Source organism: Temnothorax longispinosus, chromosome 8 (assembly GCF_030848805.1).
Source record: "Temnothorax longispinosus isolate EJ_2023e chromosome 8, Tlon_JGU_v1, whole genome shotgun sequence".
NCBI classification, from domain to species: domain Eukaryota; kingdom Metazoa; phylum Arthropoda; class Insecta; order Hymenoptera; family Formicidae; genus Temnothorax; species Temnothorax longispinosus.
Genome location: NC_092365.1, coordinates 8,912,186 through 8,934,331, shown reverse-complemented (window position 1 = coordinate 8,934,331; position 22,146 = coordinate 8,912,186). Strand labels below are relative to the sequence as shown.

Genomic DNA, 22,146 nt, shown 5'->3' with positions numbered 1-22,146 from the left:
CATCCCGCCCGCCTCGTCGGTGACGGTCGACGAAACAGCGCGAACTTAGTCGATCGAAGTGTCGATCCCTCCCGGGCATCCGTGCGACACGTGCTAAAGTCAGCTGATTGCGAAAGTAAGGAAGTACAGTGAGTTATATCAGTTATGTCAAACGATGCACATCACACGGCGTGAGTACTACGGCTGCATTGAAAAGAAGAGAATTACATGAAAATTAATTACATGAGAGTTATTTACAAAAGAAATGACTATCGGCTATCTGTTGTGTAAAATGTGTACAGGTTACATGCAAGTGACAGGCTCCTGAGCCCGGGTGTCAGCCGGGGGCAGAGGCACGAGCTTCACGACAGGGCGAGTAAGCTCTCCATTGGCGGTCCGCAAGTCCACCACCCGCACTTGGCCGTCTTCTCCTGGGTGCAGGCGAGCGACTCGAGCGAGTGGCCAGCGCGAAGGTGGTGTAGTCTCGCTCTTAATTAGGCATAGCTGGCCCTCTCGCAAATTCCTGTCGGCCGTCCACCACTTCGGTCTCGAAGTGAGTTCCTGCAGATACTCTCGGGACCACCGTTGCCACAGGTGGTCCCTCATGTTCTGAAGGAGACGCCAGCGGCTTAGCCGATTGGTTTGAATGTCGACAGTTGACGGCTCGGGGATTGCGTTGAGGGGTGCCCCGATGAGGAAGTGACCGGGGGTCAGGGCATCGAGGTCCTCTGGATCGTCAGTCAGGGCCTGGAGCGGGCGAGAGTTGAGACAGGCCTCTACCTCTGCGAGGAAGGTGGTCATCTCCTCAAAGGTGAGCGTCGTCTCGCCGATGACTCGCCGCAGGTGCCGTTTCATGGACTTCACCGCTGCTTCCCATAGCCCGCCGAAGTGCGGGGCGGCGGGAGGGTTGAAGTGCCATTGGACACCTTCGTCCGCTAAATGCCCGATGACCCGATGGACGTCTCGATTCGCTGCCTGAAATAGCGCCTTGAGCTGATTGTCAGCCCCCACAAAGTTGGTCCCGCAGTCACTATAGACCGCCCGGCACAATCCTCGTCGGGAGACAAAGCGCCTGAAGGCGGCCAAGAACGCGTCGGCCGAGTAATCACTCACTGCCTCAAGGTGGACTGCTTTAGAGCTGAAACATACAAAAACTGCCAGGAAGGCTTTGTATGCCTTGTGGCCTCGTCCCTTGGCCGTCCGAAGGAATATCGGACCGGCGAAGTCCACTCCAGTGTGGAGAAAGGGCCGATTGGGAGTGACTCTGGCCCGTGGCAGACTTCCCATGATAGGTTGCGGGGAGGCCGCCCGCCATCGGATGCATGGAAGGCATCGGTGTATTACGCCTCGCACAAGCTGACGGCCTCGAGGAATCCAAAACCGCTGGCGGACGATTGCTAGAGTGGCCTGAGTTCCTCCATGGAGAGAGCGACGGTGACTTGCGTCAATCACCAGGTAAGCCAGATGCGAGCCCGGCGGTAGAATGGCTGGGTGTCGCTGGTCATCGTCTAATGGCGCGTGCCTGATTCGTCCTCCAACCCGCAGGATTCCCTCAGCGTCAATGACCGGAGTGAGTCGGCGAAGGTGGCTCCGGCCAGATACCGCCCGTCCAGCCCGAACATCGGAGAGCTCCTGAGGGTAGGCGACCGACTGAGCCACCCGGATCCACCGCGCGAGGGCCGCGTCCAGCTCCGCTGAGGTCAGCGCCGAGATGTCCGCCCTCGTGTCAGGTAAGGAGCGGTGCATCCTCCATCGAAACATCCAGGCTGAGACACGCAGCAACCGTCGGAGAGAGGAAAACCGAAAGAGTTCATCGGGTTCTTGCGCGTCAGAGATCGCGAAACACCGGAGGGCCCTCTGCTCCGGGAGCTCCACATGCTCCGGGAGGCCCGGCTCCATCGGCCAGTCCGCTGAGCCTCTAGCGAGGAAGTCGGGCCCGCTCCACCATAGGGGGTGATCCAAGAGTTCCCTCGGGGACAGGCCGCGAGAGGCGCAATCCGCAGGATTCTGGCCCCCTGGAACGTGGCGCCATTGAATGGTCGGGCTCGCCCGTTGAATCTCAGCGACTCGGTTTGCCACAAAGGTCGTCCACCTGGTGGGATGGCCGCGGATCCATCCGAGGGTGACCATGGAGTCCGTCCAGAGGAAGAAAGGTGCGGATTCCAGGCGCAGCACCACGCGCACGTGCTCGGCCACCTTGGTGAGCAGGCACGCTGCACTCAGCTCCAGCCGAGCGAGCGTGACCTGTTTCAGCGGCGCAACCTTGGTCTTCGCCGCCACAATTGACAGGTAAGGTTTTCCTGCAATCGTCACCCGGAGATATACCACGGCAGCATAGGCCCGCTCGGAGGCGTCCGAGAAGCCGTGAAGTTCGACGGTGTCCTCCGAGCCGTCGAGCCCGAACCATCGAGGGACGCGGATTTGCTCCAGCACGGGAAGCTCCTCCTCGAGGTTTGTCCAAGCCGCCGCGTCAGGGGGTGCCAGCGGGGCGTCCCAGTCAAGTCGCTGTAACCAAGCTGCCTGAATTAATAGTTTTGCTTTGATTATCACAGGTGCCAACCAACCCAGCGGGTCGAACAACCGAGCGGTCCGCGAAAGCACCGATCGCTTCGTGGGGGAGACCACGTCAGATTTCAGGACTGTGAGCGCGAAGTCATCACTCCCCGGGCTCCAGCGTAGGCCCAGCACGGAGCAGTCGTCCGAGGGGAGCGAGGCGCAGGCCGTTGGCTGCAGACGATGCTCGAGGGGGACGTCTTCCAGGAGGGCCTCGTCGTTTGCAGCCCATTTCTTGAGCGAAAAGCCGCCCGCCAAGCACAACGAAGCTACCTGCTCCCGGAGACGGCGGCACTTGTCGAGAGTGGAAGCCCCGGAGAGCACATCGTCCACGTATCGATCACTCTGCACCGCCTCGGCGCCCAGAGGAAACCGGCTCCGCTCATCCTCCGCCAGTCGGTCCATCGTCCTCAATGCAAGGTAGGGTGCATCCTTTTGCCCGTACGTGACGGTATTTAATGCGTGCTCCAATTGTTTCCACAGGATCATCTGCAGGTGCCTGTCCTCCGGGTGCACCTGAATTTGCCGGTACATCTTAACGATGTTGGCAGTGAAGACGTATCGGTGCCGCCGCCAACGCGTCAGAACATCCGCGAGAGCCGGCAGCAGATTGGGCCCCGCGTGGAGGAAGTCGTTCAGTGAATGCCCTACCGCGGTGCGCGCGGATCCATTGAATACCACGCGGATTTTCACGTCGGATCCCGAGCCCTTCAGGACGCCGTGATGCGGCAGGAAGCAGGCGTTGACGCCCCGTTCGACTGCCGACGGCGTCATATACCCGAGAGCGAGATATTCGTCCATGAAGTCGTGGTACATCACACGGAAGGCAGGATCGCGCTCGAATCGACGCTCCATGACCTCGAGCATTCGAGACGCAGCGCGGCGCGTGGACGACAAGTCAGGCAGCTCCGACCGGACCGGCAGACGCACTTGATAACGGCCGCAAGGAAGGCGCTCGCACGTCCGCGCGAAGAAGTCTTCGCACTCCTGCTCGTCGGGGGTGAGCGGCAAGGGCGCGCGAGGCGGCTCCTCACATTCCCAGAACCGCCGAACCACCTCCGTCAGCTCATCAGTGGCAGAGCATTGGAGCGACGAAACGGCTAACGCCGCGTGACAGCCTCCGACCGCGCCCATGAGAATCCACCCGAGCTGTGTGCGTTGTGCGATCGGCTCCAAGGGCCCCCCGCGACGGAGGTCCGCTAATATGATGCTGGCGTATGCTTCCGCACCAAGGAGACACTCGACGGGGTCCCGAGCACGGAACTCGGGATCGGCGAGAGTGAGTCCGTCCACATGCGGCCACGACCCGCTGCCGCTCTCGGCCGCCCCGCTGTACACGGACAGCTTCGGCAGCACTAAGGACGAGACGGTGAGAGGGTATTGTCCGACACGCGACGCGAAGGTGACGGCAACTCGTCCTCGCGCGCAGCCCGTCCGGAGGCCACCCACACCGTAGATCGCGACAGACGTCGGAGTGCGCGGCAATCGCAGACGTTGAGCTAACGATTCCGAGATCAGCGACGTTTCGGAGCCCGGGTCCACCAAGGCACGCACGGGGTGGTACTCGCCGTGACAGTTCATCACCAGGACGCGCGCGGTCGCGAGTAAGACGGGGGCGCACTCCGCGGACAATCGTTTTGCAACGTGCACCGTCGGGGTCGAGCTCGTACCGGGAGCGGGCAACGCGACGGCCGAAAATGCGTCATGAAGCGACGTGTGATGCCGACCCGAACACTTATAGCAAGTCTTGGTGGACGTGCACTCACCGATCAGATGTCGACCCAGACAGTTCAAGCAGCGCTGATGCGTAGTGGCTACCTCTCGTCGCTCCTGGGCTGTCTTTCGCTTGTACTGTTCGCAGAAGGCTAAGAAATGCTCTTTCTTACAGAGTGGGCAGCTGCGGCCGGCGTCCGTCCCTTGAGCCTTGACGTGGTTGGCCCGAGTTGAACGGCTCGTCTTCTCACCAGGCTTTCCCGAGGATGTCTCGCCCCTGGCCACCCGGAGCACCTCCTGCGTCATCAGCTGCTCCTGCAGGAAGTCGCGAAGCTCCTCGTAAGACGGTGGCACGACGGTTTTCCCGAGCGAGCTCTCCCATTCTCGGCGGGTTTTGGAGTCAAGGAGTTCCACGACCATGTGCACAAAGAGGTCCGTGCCATCCATGATCGGTCGCCCTATGCCCTCCAATGCGCCGACGGTGGAGACCACTCCGTGGAAGATGCGTCGGAGATCGGCGACGGACTCACCCTTCATCTTCGGAAGTGATGTAAATGCTGCAAGGTAAGCTCTCACCAGTAATCTCTTATTTTCAAAGTGGTCATTGAGGATCGACCAGGCGCGCTCGAAGTTCTCCTCCGTGGACGGTAAACTTTTTATTAGTTGCTCAGCGTCCCCTTTTACGCTTGTCTTTAGATAGTGAAATTTTTCGACCTTTGATAGGGCGTCGTCAGTCACTACGATGGAGGAGAACAAATCTCGGAAGGCAGGCCAATCTTCGAATTTTCCTGAGAACTCCGGCATCGAGAACCTTCGGTTCCTCGAGCTTTTCCTCGTACTCCAGAAGCTTGGTTCTCTGTTGGATGTAGGCCGTTTCGACGGTACTCAGGAAGTCCTCCGTATTGTACTTGCTCCTATCGAACTCCTCACCAAACTCTGCTTGCAGGCGGTCATGCTGCGCTTGGAATTTGGCCCACTTGCCCTCGAGGACCGACAGCGTGGAGCGAACGAGGGGAAGCGAGATTTTGGCGGCGCCGGTTTTGCGAAGATTTTCTACTGTGCGGGCGATGCGCCCGTAGATGTCTCGTTGGGAGTTAATTAATCGTTCCATCTTTCCCTTTCAGGATCACTCACGACGCGATGGAAGCCGCGCCGAGGGCTGGATCGCGGATTGAAGCCGGTTATCACGACGCGAATCCGGCTCGAAGGACCAGAAATGTGCGAAGTAGCACTTGCCGAATTTTGTCGTTTTGGGAAAGGCAGGAAGAAGCACGAAAGCGAGTTAGAAAGCAATTTGCAAGAAAGGACGTGTATTTTTCACAAGTGCAGTGTACAAAGAAATGTGCGAAAATAAGAACAAAGCAGAAGTGCGCGAGCTCGAAGTTCCGCGAATAGCGTGATACAGTTACACAGCGAACTACGTGCGATATGAGTGCGGGCCCGGCCGTGCGTGCGTTATTTATAGTCTCCGACTTTCCAGAAGATTCTGCCCGTGATCGACAACAATTCTGTCTAGGACAAAGGCGGTGGCGAATCTTCTAGAAAGTTGGAGGACAAGTTGTTTGTTTGTATTCGAAGGCTCCATCCGTTTGCCTCGCGCGGTTGCTAGCCGACTTTCAAGCCGCGCGATTCGCGGAGCGGGGCCCGTCAGCGCGACGCGTCACGCAGGCGAGCGCGCGCTCGTAATTGGCGCGAGCGATTCTCGGTGTGATCCCTCGCGGCCAAGCCGCCTTTTCCGAACAACAAGTATATATAAAAATAAGTACCTTTAATATATATATTCTTACGACAGTTATGTGAGTAATTTTATTTTCTTTTTTATTAAATACAAGAATTTTTTTTGTTCGTACTTTAATATATAACTCTTTTTAAGGATCTCTTTTCTAATTCCTGTTCTCAAAAATCTCCTTTTTTTCTTTGACATATTTCTTCTTCGAGAATATTCTGTGACGCACTCTTATTCCGATTTATTCTTATTCTAAAAATATCTAATATTTCTTTTAAATTATCTACAGAGTCGTTCAACCTTTCCTTTTTCCGTTTCTTTTTCCCTCTTTGCAAGTTTGATTATACGTATGGCTTGGAAATTATAACATCAGTTGGACGACAGATAAGAATAAGTGCCTTTAATAGAACATTATACATATAATATTATTGTATTATATATACATATACACACATATGTATATCCACTTGCACATATATATATACTTAGTATCAAATATTTTCTGTTGTATTCTTCTATTATAATACGTATATTTTTAGAACAAAGTTATGTGAGTAATTTTATTTCCTTTTTTTTAATAAATGAATAACAAATTTTTTTCTTTTTTGTTCGTACTTTAATATATCTCTTTTCCAAAGATATCTTTTCTTATTTCTGTTCTCAAAAATCAGTCCTCTTTTATTTGATATATTCTTTGTTCAAGATTATTCTGTGACGTATTCTTATTTTGATACATTCTTATTCTAAAAATATCTAATATTTTTTTCAGATTATCTATACAGTCTCGTTCAACCTGTTTTTTACTCCCGACTTCTGCCAGCCGAACGAGGAAATATTTCCCTATTTCTTTTACCTCTTTATGAGTTTGTGACGTGTTGCTTCATAACATTTTTGAAAATTCTAACATTTTATGGAGTTAGAGGGAGTTATACAGAAAGGTAAGAATAAGAGTAAGAATAACTTGGCTAATTAAATTGATTTTATATCTATTTTTGAGCCATTATGCTTTTATTTATATCTTTTTTAGCAAAATTAAAAGAACTGCTACTTTTAAAGTCTACACATATACTTTTTGTTTTGTTATCTACTTTGGTGTTTTTTCTTTTGTACTTTTTATTGTTGGGATATTAATTTTTACATTTATAATTTTGCAATAAAAAGTAAGGGTTTCTATTTGGAAAAGCAAAGTTAATTTTGAAATAATATTTTGACTTTAACTCAAGATGAAATAGAGGTCAATATCATATAACCTCCTTAATGCTCAATAACTTTTTGTCTGAACATATTTTTTATTCAACCCAATTCTGCAAAAATAAAAAAGTGATAAATTAAACTAGGATACCTTTTGTGTGTGTGTGTGTGTGTGTGTATATGCGTATGCGTGTGTACATACGTGCGTATGTGCGTATGTATGTACGTATGCACATGCGTCCTTGTGTGTGAAGGATATGTATTATATTATTATATAGAATGTTTTCGAAGGAAAGATTAATATTCTGTGAAGTAATATTACTGGTCAATCTAAAAAAAAAGGTTGATATGGACAAGTATCCTATTTTTTTTTAATAGAGCTATTTGAATGTACATTTGCAAAATTTTTGTTAAGAAAAAAACATTACATAGTTTTAATATTAATTGTTTAAATAACACATTTTTTATAGTTCAAATTTTCAAAAAATCCATTGTTAGCATCAAGTATATTTTGTGTGAGATTGTCAAAATTAAATTTTAATTTTGAGTAGAATACATGTTTATATAAATTTTTTTCTTAGAATGACATGACTTAAAATATATAATGATCTTTCTTCTTAAGATACACTGTATGCAGTATATTGTAATAATTATGGAATATATATGTATGAACCACTAACTTTGCATAAGATATTTATCTCTAAGATATTTTAACTTATATTATTTTTATTTTCACTATTTTAAATTAACTATATAAACCATTTTTTATGTAATATTTTATTCGCGTTATAATATATGGTGAAAATATTTTCAGTGTTAATATTTTATTCGCAAGTTATAATATATGATGGAAATATTTTCATTGTTAGTGATTCATGATTAGAATCTTTTTATAATAATATGTATAACTCTGTATACAATCAAATTTTTGATATTTATATGAAACTAATAATTATATTTTTTTAATTACAGGTTTACAATGGCTGTCTAGCAACCACTTAAGAGGATTGAAGACTACCTCTACTAAATACTTCCTGTTTGATATTGTGTTCATTTACTGTACCCAGCAAACACAGATATATAACGATTATATTGCCAGTATATAACGAAATGTAACACGCTATATAACACGATCGTAACAGTTATGCACACGTTAGTCGTAATTTCCCACTCATGGATTATTGCAGTTATATAATATAAATATAGCGGTGTTATATAACATTTATATAACAGTAATATAATGTAAAGCATTATTGTTATATAACTGCAGTGTAACCGTTCTCTTACATTTTATTGTATATTTAAACTATATTAATTAATTTATAATTTGCCTTTTGTACATACTAATTCCAGAAAAGGTTTTTAAATTAATTCTAAGCAAAAACAAACTATTTTATTTGCTTTTGCTTGAAATTAATTTAAAAACCTTTTCTGGAATTAGTATGTGCAAAAAACATACATGTTTATGCGTAGGAAAGGGACAAATATAAATATATATTGAATAATCATTTTATTAGATATATTTTGCACTCAAAACATGTTGAAAATATATATTATATTTTTCTATACATATTATATTAATATATAATAATAACATTTTTCTTATTTGGTTAATGAACATTTGTGGTAAACAGCTTTTTATCACAATACATATTGATCCGGTCAAGGATCATTCAAGGATTCCTCACATATAGTCTTTGGTATATTCTATGGAATATATGCGATATATTTTAAAATCTAAATTTCATATTGGCTGGTGGGGTTCCACATTCTTCAATTTAAATAGATTTACTGTTGTTGTATAATTAAATATAGGCTGTACTTGCACATATGTATTATTATAAGCATCAGACATGAATCTGTTTTTGTTGTGGAGTCCACCAGCCAATTCTCTATAGAAAATAATTATGTAAAACTAGCCAATTGTACAATCTCTGATTTTCAATCACAACTTTGTAAAAAGACAATCAAATTGCGTTCGTAAAAAAAAAAAATTTTACTAGCGGTTTAATGAACACATAAGACATAAGCACTGACAAGTGATTCAAATTTCAGAGTTGTATGACAATATTGATACTTATAATTAACTTATAATATGTTGCGCTCGCCGCAGTTCGAGATCGCGTCACTACACTCACTCACTTACTCACTCGCGCAACCAGCACTCGCGGGCAATGAAGTGACACAATATAAGATGGTAAGGACTCGTTTTAATAGTACACACGAAATACTACAGAGATTCGAGCTGTCACGTTCGCACGAAGTCCGCCGCTCGAAAACAACAACAGAACATAACAGGAAAATCAATAATCCATATCAGCTGGTCGTCAGGGACGATTCTCAACTCGCCGCTAGCACGGGCGCATACCGGGCGTCTCGGACAGACTCGCACGGGCGCAACACTGCCCCCCCCCTTCTTCTCGATTGTCGTCCCGACAATCAGGGAGGACAGTCTCCAAGCGGTTCCTCTTTTTCCCGCAGGCTCCAGGACTCCGAAACGATCCCCGCCCATTTCCGAGCTGTTGCTACGGGTTTCAGGCTTCGCTTCCTTCGTCCAACCCGCTATTTCCCGTCCTATCTTATAAGACGAACTCGCAGGAACCCGCTTCCATTGCCCCGACGTTGACTTCCTTGTCGCCGTATCCCACTTCGTCGTCGATGTCACTCTTCCAGTCTTCGGACAAGGGGGGGGAAATTTTCTGAGGACCCAACGTCATTTAGACTCCCCAAGTCCCTGCCTCGGCATTTGCCCAAGTCCCTCGGGAAACCTCAATCGAAAACCGAGGGAGAGGCAGTCTTCAGTTAGCTTTCTTCCGAGAAGATGTAGCTAAAACTCAATTCCTTAATGATGGATTCTCCTTCCTTGAAACTCCCCCTTAAACAAAACAAATAACGTATGCAGTAACTTTTAACAAAATAATAAGTTTTTTCTATGCATAAATTCCCTTCAATAGATTACGAAGTTCCGATTTTACTAACAACTTCCCACCGACCCACAGTGGGCCAAAACGGCAATCTAGCTGGACAAAAGTCGATTTTCGAAGATTAATATTTCTTAAAATAAACGATTATATTTTTAAGAAAGATATCTGATAGTTTATTTTCTACAAAATATTTACCATTTACACTTGTAGTTGTGTTATAACAATCATTTGAATACGTCGTATAAATGTCATCTCGCAAAACGTTAAATCATTACTTTAGCAGCGCTTGAGAAAGAAAGAAGTATTCTGCTTATATTGAAGAATATTAAAACTTCAAATAAGATAAATATAGAGAAAGGTATATATTTTTAAATTTTATTAACAAATTTTAATAATAGTTTTTTAATAATAGCGGTATTTTAAGTCAAACATTGCCGATTTTTAATTATAAAATTTTCAAAGTATGAAACTTAGAAAGGTCTACAAAAAAAACGCTGTGGATTGCTGCCGTCATTTTACCAGCATATTATTCCTTAGACATTTCTGAGTTTTATCCTTGAAAACTAGCTGCCACTAAGTGCCGCTCTCATAGATACAGCGTTTTTTAGAACTCGCAACTCGTCCGTTTGCGTAAAGATACACGAGACGGTCTCGCGCTGCGCGTGTATTTGGCGAGACTACCGTGTCTCTTGATATTGACATCTATCTATGGTTATCTATAATTGCTGCAACGGTGTACGATAAACAATATTAACAATAACAACGATGACACTAATTCGCAAGTGATAAACGGACATAAAATCATGTGAAAGAGAAAGGTAATAAATAAAAGTTATAATAAAGAAATATGGAAATAAATAAATTGTGAGAAAAATAAAGACATAAAAAAGTGAAATGAATAAGGCATGTCGAAATAAATAAAATGTAAAATAAATAACTATAGATAACCATAGATATATGTCAATATCAAGAGACACGGTAGTCTCGCCAAGTACACGCGCAGCGCGAGACCGTCTCGTGTATCTTTACGCAAACGGACGAGTTGCGAGTTCTAAAAAACGCTGTATCTATGAGAGCGGCACTTAGTGGCAGCTAGTTCTCAAAAATAAAACTCAGAAATGTCTAAGGAATAATATGCTGGTAAAATGACGGCAGCAATCCGCAGTGTTTTTTTTTTGTAGATCTTTTTAAGTTTCGTACTTTGAAAATTTTATAATTAAAAATCGGCAATGTTTGACTTAAAATACCGCTATTATTAAAAAACTATTATTAAAATTTGTTAATAAAATTTAAAAATATATACCTTTCTCTATATTTATCTAATTTGAAGTTTTAATATTCTTCAATATAAGCAGAATACTTCTTTCTTTCTCAAGCGCTGCTAAAGTAATAATTTAACGTTTTGCGAGATGACATTTATACGACGTATTCAAATGATTGTTATAACACAACTACAAGTGTAAATGGTAAATATTTTGTAGAAAATGAACTATCAGATATCTTTCTTAAAAATACACTCGTACAAAAAAATAGGGAACACTTCATGAACCCTAAAAATTAGGCTATTTTCAAACTGCTGTAAGTCGGCGAAAAATTGTCGTAAAAAAAAATTTAAAAAGCATTTTGAAGCTTGAAGTTTCAACTTTAACGTACTTTTGAAGAATTTTTAAAATTTTTTTATTTTCTCTGTTGTACGCCTTAAAAAAGAACACATTGTTTTGTTCCTTAAAATTAACTTATGTTTGACTACTTGAAACTCAATTAAAAAATTTGTTTTCAAAAAATTCAATTAACGTTTCACAAACTACATAATTTACCTACAAAATGCTTTTTTTAAAATTTTCCTACGATTTTTTTTGACTGATTTACACGACTTTGAAGCAAACCCTGTATTTTTGAGAAAAAATGACGTAACTCGATGAAAAATTATCGTAGAACAAACAAAAAAAAAAGCATTTTAAGCTCAAAATGTCAGCTTTAACGTGGTATCGGTGACTATAAAAAATTTTTCTGTCTTCCTTGTTTGGTGCTAAAATTAAAAATGTTGATTTATTCCTTAAAATTACACATTTTTAACACTCTGCAGTTTGATAAAAAATTTTTTTCACAAAATTCAATACAAATACCACAAACTGTAACATTTTACCTACAAAATGCTTTTTTTTTAATCTTCCTACGATTTTTTTTTACCGATTTACACAATGTTGAAGTTAACCCTTTTTTTCTTGAAAAATGACATTTACCGCCGACATTAGCATTAACCAATGTGCACCACGTGGAGGTTGTCGGTCGGATTTTGCACATCGTGTGTGTGTGTGTGTGTCTGTGTGTCACAGCAGAGATAAGGACTCCGCAGCTCGTCATTTCTGCAGTATTTAAATGACTCCAAACCCTTTCTGCTGTGTGTGTGTGTACGTGCGAGCGCGTGCCTTTAAAATTGTGTGTTACCTCCTCTTTGATTGATTACTGCTTGCAATCGCTCTCGCATGTTTATGCACCTTTCAATTGCGCTTTGTGGAATTTTGCGCCAAATTTGCCTAAGCGCTTCTCCCAATTGGTTGAGATTATACGGCTGCTCCTCGCGACGCCTTAATCGTCGCCCTATTTCGTCCCAAATGTGTTCAATAGGATTTAAATCCGGACTATTGGCGGGATGTGGTAATAATGCAATATTATGCTCTTCGAAAAAGCGCCGAGTTACGTTGGCCGTGTGAGGACGAGCGTTGTCTTGCATAAACACAAAATTTCGGTGTATTTGACGCAAAGGCAAAATGTGAGGTCGAAGAATGTCACTCACATAACGCGCACTTGTCATCGCAGGAGGTGGTAAAATCACTAAATCGGTTCGGCTTCTCACGGAAATGCATCCCCACACCATCACGGAACCGCCGTTATGAGCTCGTACTGGCATAACGCAACGGCGATTGTAACGTTCATTTCGCCGACGCCAAGTACGTACACGACTATCATTGCCGTAGAGACAGAAACGCGATTCGTCGGAAAAATACACATTTCTCCATTGCCTCACGGTCCAGTTTATGTGATTCTGCGCAAATTGCAGACGAGCACGACGATGCGTTAATGTAAGTGTTGGCACTCGCGCACGAGAATGAGAAGCAAGACCAACTTCTCTCAAACGATTACGAATAGTTTCTTCGCTAATGTTGCGTAAGGGAATAATTTCATCGCGAATATTCCTTGCGGTAATCGTTCGTCTTTGTAAAACTTGACGAACAATATGACGATCTTGTCGGATTGTAGTTATTCGAGGACGACCACTGCCTTCACGTCTCGCATAATGTCCAGTTTCTTGATATCTGGCCCAAGTTCTACTCACTACGGAAACGGATACGTCAACACGTTGCGCTACGTACCGCATGGAAAAACCTTCTTCCAGAAGTGCAATTATCCGTGCAACTTCTATTGCCGGTAAATGTCTACGCATCATTTCGAAAATTTTCTTTCGCTTGTTACGCGCGAGACTTATCAAAATTTTGTTTCGTTTTTCACACTACAAAAATCGGCTGTGTACTGTGTTTATAAACTTTTTGTACGCATATCTCTAAAAATCAACGTCTTGCTGCAAACTTCGCGCCGTATGCAATCACGTGACTCGTGACAGAATCCCGCCAATATTTAAATCCCAAATGTGTTCAATCAAATCCCATTAAACACATTTGGGATTTAAATATTGGCGGGATTCTGTCACGAGTCACGTGATTGCATACGGCGCGAAGTTTGCAGCAAGACGTTGATTTTTAGAGATATGCGTACAAAAAGTTTATAAACACAGTACACAGCCGATTTTTGTAGTGTGAAAAACGAAACAAAATTTTGATAAGTCTCGCGCGTAACAAGCGAAAGAAAATTTTCGAAATGATGCGTAGACATTTACCGGCAATAGAAGTTGCACGGATAATTGCACTTCTGGAAGAAGGTTTTTCCATGCGGTACGTAGCGCAACGTGTTGACGTATCCGTTTCCGTAGTGAGTAGAACTTGGGCCAGATATCAAGAAACTGGACATTATGCGAGACGTGAAGGCAGTGGTCGTCCTCGAATAACTACGATCCGACAAGATCGTCATATTGTTCGTCAAGTTTTACAAAGACGAACGATTACCGCAAGGAATATTCGCGATGAAATTATTCCCTTACGCAACATTAGCGAAGAAACTATTCGTAATCGTTTGAGAGAAGTTGGTCTTGCTTCTCATTCTCGTGCGCGAGTGCCAACACTTACATTAACGCATCGTCGTGCTCGTCTGCAATTTGCGCAGAATCACATAAACTGGACCGTGAGGCAATGGAGAAATGTGTATTTTTCCGACGAATCGCGTTTCTGTCTCTACGGCAATGATAGTCGTGTACGTACTTGGCGTCGGCGAAATGAACGTTACAATCGCCGTTGCGTTATGCCAGTACGAGCTCATAACGGCGGTTCCGTGATGGTGTGGGGATGCATTTCCGTGAGAAGCCGAACCGATTTAGTGATTTTACCACCTCCTGCGATGACAAGTGCGCGTTATGTGAGTGACATTCTTCGACCTCACATTTTGCCTTTGCGTCAAATACACCGAAATTTTGTGTTTATGCAAGACAACGCTCGTCCTCACACGGCCATCGTAACTCGGCGCTTTTTCGAAGAGCATAATATTGCATTATTACCACATCCCGCCAATAGTCCGGATTTAAATCCTATTGAACACATTTGGGACGAAATAGGGCGACGATTAAGGCGTCGCGAGGAGCAGCCGTATAATCTCAACCAATTGGGAGAAGCGCTTAGGCAAATTTGGCGCGAAATTCCACAAAGCGCAATTGAAAGGTGCATAAACATGCGAGAGCGATTGCAAGCAGTAATCAATCAAAGAGGAGGTAACACACAATTTTAAAGGCACGCGCTCGCACGTACACACACACACAGCAGAAAGGGTTTGGAGTCATTTAAATACTGCAGAAATGACGAGCTGCGGAGTCCTTATCTCTGCTGTGACACACAGACACACACACACACACACGATGTGCAAAATCCGACCGACAACCTCCACGTGGTGCACATTGGTTAATGCTAATGTCGGCGGTAAATGTCATTTTTCAAGAAAAAAAGGGTTAACTTCAACATTGTGTAAATCGGTAAAAAAAAATCGTAGGAAGATTAAAAAAAAAGCATTTTGTAGGTAAAATGTTACAGTTTGTGGTATTTGTATTGAATTTTGTGAAAAAAATTTTTTTATCAAACTGCAGAGTGTTAAAAATGTGTAATTTTAAGGAATAAATCAACATTTTTAATTTTAGCACCAAACAAGGAAGACAGAAAAATTTTTTATAGTCACCGATACCACGTTAAAGCTGACATTTTGAGCTTTAAAATGCTTTTTTTTTGTTTGTTCTACGATAATTTTTCATCGAGTTACGTCATTTTTTCTCAAAAATACAGGGTTTGCTTCAAAGTCGTGTAAATCAGTCAAAAAAAATCGTAGGAAAATTTTAAAAAAAGCATTTTGTAGGTAAAATTATGTAGTTTGTGAAACGTTAATTGAATTTTTTGAAAACAAAATTTTTTAATTGAGTTTCAAGTAGTCAAACATAAGTTAATTTTAAGGAACAAAACAATGTGTTCTTTTTTAAGGCGTACAACAGAGAAAATAAAAAAATTTTAAAAATTCTTCAAAAGTACGTTAAAGTTGAAACTTCAAGCTTCAAAATGCTTTTTTAAATTTTTTTTACGACAATTTTTCGCCGACTTACAGCAGTTTGAAAATAGCCTAATTTTTAGGGTTCATGAAGTGTTCCCTATTTTTTTTGTACGAGTGTATAATCGTTTATTTTAAGAAATATTAATCTTCAAAAATCGACTTTTGTCCAGCTAGATTGCCGTTTTGGCTCACTGTGCGACCTTTCCGAAAAAGGAGCTAATCTGTCTGCATGTACTACCTTCTTTTTGTGTCGAGGTGTCTTCTGAATACAATACACTACATCACCTAATCTTTTCACAATTTGAAAAGGACCTTCCCAATTTCTTTGCAATTTTGGAGCTTTCCCTATCTCTCTACGAGGATTATATAACCATACTTTTTGAGACTCCTGAAAAAGATTCTTTTTAGCTCTTTGATCATACTGGTATGATCAAAGAGCTGCCAGTTCTTTACTTTAGAAGACTTAATTTCCAACTTTTCCCTAACCTCGGAATGAATATCCTCTAATTTTTTTCTTAGCCTCCCGATAAAACTTCCTTCTAACTTATGTTTCTCCTCTCCGAGAGGATTTCCTCGCAATAAGTCCAAAGGTAATCTAAGCTCTCGGGCAAAATACATTTCTGCAGGAGTAACGCCTGTGACCTCATGTTTCGAAGACCTATACGCTAAAAGAAATAAGGGAATCCACCGATCCCAATCTCTCTGATTTTCGGAGACGTATTTGGCTAGATAATTGGTTATCGTTTGATGCTGCCTCTCAACCTGTCCGTCGGATTGTGGATGCAATGCAGTAGTCCTTGTCTTTTTAATTCCAAAGAGTTCCATTACTTTCGCAAAAAGCTTTGACTCAAAATTCCTCCCTTGGTCCGTATGGACTTCCAAGGGAACCCCATGCCTGGAGACAAATTGATTAACAAAGGCTTCAGCCACTATTTTCGTTCTAATACTCCTCAAAGGGAAAGCTTCTACCCACTTGGTGAAACAATCCACAATAACCAACAAATATTTATTACCCGATTTCGTCAAAGGGAGAGGACCAAGTATGTCCATTTGAACTCTTTCGAAAGGAACCCCAACATTGTAAATTTGTAGTGGGGATTTTCCTTTTCCCGAAGGGCCCTTTTTAGAGACACAGATCTCGCAAGACTTACACCAATCCTCTACGTCTCGCTTACAGGTGGCCCAATAAAATCGCTTTCGGATTTTCTCAAGAGTTTTATTAACCCCAAAATGACCACCTGACGAAGAATCGTGCGCCTCTTCCAAAACCTGTTTAATTCGTTTCCGGGGGACTACGAGCTGGTAAATCCAAGACTTTAAATTAGGAGCCTCCCATCTTTTGTAGAGGACACCATCCCTCAAAATAAGAGCGTCCCAATAAGAAAGATAAATCCGAGCTGAAATATCCCTCGCAGAAACCTCAGTATGGGATGGGCGTATTCCTGACTCCTTGCCCCGATAAATCGTCGCAATACTAAGATCCTCTAGTTGGTTTTTTCTCCATTCGTCCAAAGTTTCTCCTTTTAGAATTATACGCGCGATTGTTTTCGGCTCCCCAGCATTATTTCTTGCTACCCTCTCACAAAAAGTACAGTTATCTTCTTCACACTGACGCCTGGAAAGACCATCGGCGTTTCCGTGTGAAAGACCTTTACGATAAATTATTTCAAAATCGTACTGTTGGAGCCTTTCCAGCCAACGAGCTAATTGTCCTTCCAATAGAAAAGGCCGTTTTTTTGCGGTCTTCCGGGCGGATCTTAATTTGCCAATACCCGTTTTTAAGATCAAGAGTAGAAAACCAACTATTGCCTGACAACTGATCAAGAATATCGTCTATTCTGGACATGGGAAAAGAATCCTTCCTGGTAACTTCATTCACTTTCCGAAAATCGATACAAAAACGAATTGATCCATCTTTTTTCTTAACCAGCACAACTGGCGAAACCCAAGGGCTACGTGATTCCTCTATCACACCCTGCTCTCTCATTTCTTCGATAATCCGATCAACCTCCCCCCTCATTCGGATAGGAATACGACGGGGAGTTTGTTTAATTGAGGTAGAGTCCTTCAGATTAATTTCATGATTAACAATTCCGCAGTTCCCTGCAACAATTTTTTCCGAAAAGACGTCCTGGAATTTATTTAAAAATTCAGCAAAAGCTTTCTTCTGTTCTTTACTCAGATTTTTAGAATCTCTTTCGAAAAGCTCTTCTAAGAAGGAAGGGACTATTTCAGAAGAACCTTCTATCCGAGAACAATTCAAAACCTTTCCGACATCCCGCCTTGATTTTCCAAAAACCGAATCAAAGATTCCATCTAGGTTAACAATTTTCAAGAAATCTCCACCCAATAGACATTCATCGCTAATTTCCGCTACGTACATAGAAATCTTTTCAATGAATTCCCCGATTTGAACTCTCACCTTGACCTTAGACTCAACTTGAACTCTCTCTCCCGTAGGATAGCGAAGAAAACAATTTCCGATCTGAGTCTCCTCATCAAACTCTCCAAGGAACTTTTTATTTACGATAAAGACATCGGAACCCGTATCAATTTTAAAGAAACAATCCCTCCCATTTAATTTGCCCTTATAACAAAAATCACAAGAATTGTACTTATTACTAATAGAACGAATCACAACGTTCGGGGCTTTATCTGTGCAGGTTACTCTCCCCCCGCCGAGAGCAACTAATCCGCGTTTCCCTTTTCCGTGTTCCCGGGGCACTCGGCCCGGAAATGCCCGATTTTTCCACAAAGCCAGCACTCTTTGGCAGTGGCGCGGTAACGGTTATTGCGGTAACTGCGACCGTTTTTCTCCTTCTTCTCCTCTTCTTTTTCGTCGCTCCCGTTTTGCAGCGCAGGCTTTTTATTCCCTTTTTCAAAATTTTCCTTTCTCTTTCCGAACCCCCCAGAATTCTCTCCGTAAATTATTTTAACGGCTTTCGCCCTCTCAACCGCTAATTTTAAGGAAGTCACGCCCTCTAACTGAAGGGTCCTTTTCACAAATCCGTCCGTTAATGCCGAGATAAATTGCGCACACGCAATTTTATCTCGAATCGCAAAGGGACATTCGGGATACGCTAAACGTACAAGCCTTTCTAATTCGGAACCGAGAGACGCATAATCCTCTCCGAATTTCTGTTTCCGGTTTGTAAAAATAGAATAATAATTTTGAAAGAGGTGCCCCTCCCCAAAACGCAACTCTAACTTTGATTTTAACTCTGCGTACTCTAAATTATCAACATCCTCGACCGAATCTAAAACCGAGCGCGCTTTTCCCCTCAGACACGAGGCCAATGCGATGGTCTTTGACTCGTCACTCCATTGATTCGCACGCGCAATTATGTCAAATTGCGAGAAAAATTCCCGCAACAGAACCGACCCATCGTAGACATCGGGCTTGAGCTTGTAACCAAGCTCCGTGCGCGCGACGCTCTCGCCCGAGTTAGTTCGCGCCTTGCTCACTCCCGGATACACGAGATGGGACGCCGGACCCAAGCGCGAATCACTCGCCCCGGGAAGTTCACAACGCGTCCCCGCATCACCGATATCCCCAGACGCCCTATTAATGAAGGGACTTAGCTGGATTTCCCGTCGAAGTTGGAGTAGCTCCTCATCCCGACGCAGCAGCTCCGCCGCATGAATCGCCTCCCTCTGCGCCTGCTCCTCTCGCATCGCCCGCATCTCCAGGAGAACCGCCTGAAGAGTCTCCGCTTGGGTCACGGGCTGCGGGGCTCCCGCTGAAGGAGTCGCGGCACGAGCCCTCTTCCTCGAAGGAGCCGCCGTCGTGGCTATCCCGCCTGTTTCCTGGCCGCTCATCTCTGCCGAAAACGATCGTCCGATCCTGGACGAGCCCCCAAAAATGTTGCGCTCGCCGCAGTTCGAGATCGCGTCACTACACTCACTCACTTACTCACTCGCGCAACCAGCACTCGCGGGCAATGAAGTGACACAATATAAGATGGTAAGGACTCGTTTTAATAGTACACACGAAATACTACAGAGATTCGAGCTGTCACGTCGCACAAAGTCCGCCGCTCGAAAACAAACAACAACAGAACATAACAGGAAAATCAATAATCCATATCAGCTGGTCGTCAGGGACGATTCTCAACTCGCCGCTAGCACGGGCGCATACCGGGCGTCTCGGACAGACTCGCACGGGCGCAACAATATATAACTTATACTATCCTTTACTCTTTATCATAACGCGTTTATCTGTCGGACTTATACCTATAGTTTAATCATCTCTTTTCTGAATCATTTTACGAGCATGCTTGTCTAGTGGACATCAAAAAGAGATGTATTCATGTTTCCTCTGGAAGATTTATAGGCTAGTGCGGACTCTATTCCTAAAAGGGGCAGTTCCAGCACCCACTAGTCAAAGCTCGATCAAGGACATCGACCAATGCGGACTCTGTCCTCGAGAGAGGACAGTCCCAGCACCCAATGGTCAAAGCTGGATCAAGGACATCGACCAATGCGGACTCTGTTTTCGACAGAGGACAGTCCCAGCACCCACTGGTCTAAACCAGGAGTGCTGGCACTATCTCCTTGTAGAAATATTCCGCACCAACCTAAGTCCTCCATATAAGTACATATCTCCATCTAATGTCTAATAAATGAGCACATTGTGATTTTAAACAAGATTGAACAATTAAAAAAGATTATTAAGCTATAAGTACGAAAGATAATGGAAACATATCCATTTCTCTATTATTACATTGCAACCTTTAATTCTCAATCATGTCATAGCAAAAAAAATCCTTTTGCATTAACCTTTAGACCGCCGGAAAACCTAAATATAGGCTCTACGTATGATCGGAACTTTGTATATGTTATATATAAGATATAACCACAACAATTTGAGGACTTTCTAAGAGAATTAAAGCTCATCAAATGCCGGCGCTCTAAAGGTTAAAAAATAAAAAAATTACGTTTCTCACTTGCAGTTAGAAAAACAGCTTTTAAGCGTTGACAATTAAGTGATTAAAATATCAGAGGTTATAAAATAGTACGAGCCATAACAAAATATTATTGCAAATTTTTTAAGCCTTAAAATTAAAATAAACCTTTAAATACGTATGATGTATTTTCTTAAGTTCTGTTCTCCTTGTTTTTTTCTTTGTCTTCTCTTGTTTTACGCTGTTTTGCGAAGCGGATCCATTCAGCCGCGATATTATCAAATTCGGACTCTGTGAGCGTCGAATGGTGCGAGATAATATGTCCTTAAAACAAAAATAAAAATATGAGCAGTATAAATAGATATTACAATAAATATATTTTTAATGTATAGGATTTAGCAACATTTTTTACATACTTCTTATCAATTTTATGAAATGTAAATTGTCCAGCCGGAAATTTTTTCGTACACCCTTCCAAGAGCAGTTTACGGCACACCCGTTGCTAAAAATCTTTTTTAGAATACGCTGTATATTATCCCTCGGATTGTTTCCTCCGATTTTTAATAAAAATTGTTTCTGTAAAAAATACAATTTCAAATTTTGCGTATTAATAATAATATATAAAGATTTCAAATAGATAATAGTATAACTTCACAATATAAAGTAGTTACAAATCTATCAGTATTGTGGAAAAGTAACAACAATTAAAAGTATAAATGAATGTAGAAATAAATGTATAAACTTACAAATTGCGTCACTGCTTCGTTTGAAGTTTTTAATAAAGAATCGAATTCTTTCATATTGTCTACTGTGGCCAACGGTGGTAATAGTTCCACAATCAAAGTGTTATCACTATTCACTGGATTTAATTCAGTGGATTTAACGCTTTTGATAGCTGTTTCCAGTTTCATTTGTCGTTCTTGTATGTCCTTGAGAGTTAAACTTGATTTTGCTTGTATTCGTACCAGTTTCCGTAGGGCGCCTGCAACATCATCAACAATATTCCATTTATATTAAAGTACTTAATACGATTGCTACATAAAATATAAATAATGCAAGAATTATTTACGTTTTAAACATCGATAAAGTAATTATTAACCGCGAGATATAACAACCCGATTAAATTTGCTTTAATATAGTAATTAATGTTCCAATTAATATTCTGGAAACGTCGCAGACACGCAATTCGATATTTTATCTCCAATATCGAAATTAATATCCACATAACAAACTGTTAACGAACATATTTGTTTTACTTCGCGCGGGCATTTAGGCTTCTAAAAAAAATAAATTGTAACTTCCGATTGAAGTTCAAGATCTATGCATTTCACTGAGAAAAAAATCCAGCCTTTTTCCGATCAAAATAATCGGATAATCCGTACAAAAATTAACAGACGGATATTTCCGATTTTTTTGATCGGAAAAGAAAGCCAATCAGATCGAAATTATATCCGACCAA

At 42.7% G+C, this 22,146-nt stretch overlaps 1 protein-coding gene across 1 annotated transcript; it reads right to left on the bottom strand.

Moving 5' to 3' along the window:
* Positions 1-282: 282 nt before the first annotated feature.
* Positions 283-4,782, bottom strand: LOC139818245 (uncharacterized). Its single transcript, XM_071786863.1, has one exon. The coding sequence runs from the start codon at positions 4,780-4,782 to the stop codon at positions 283-285; it is 4,500 nt and encodes a 1,499-aa protein (XP_071642964.1).
* Between the last annotated feature and the right edge of the window lie 17,364 nt (positions 4,783-22,146).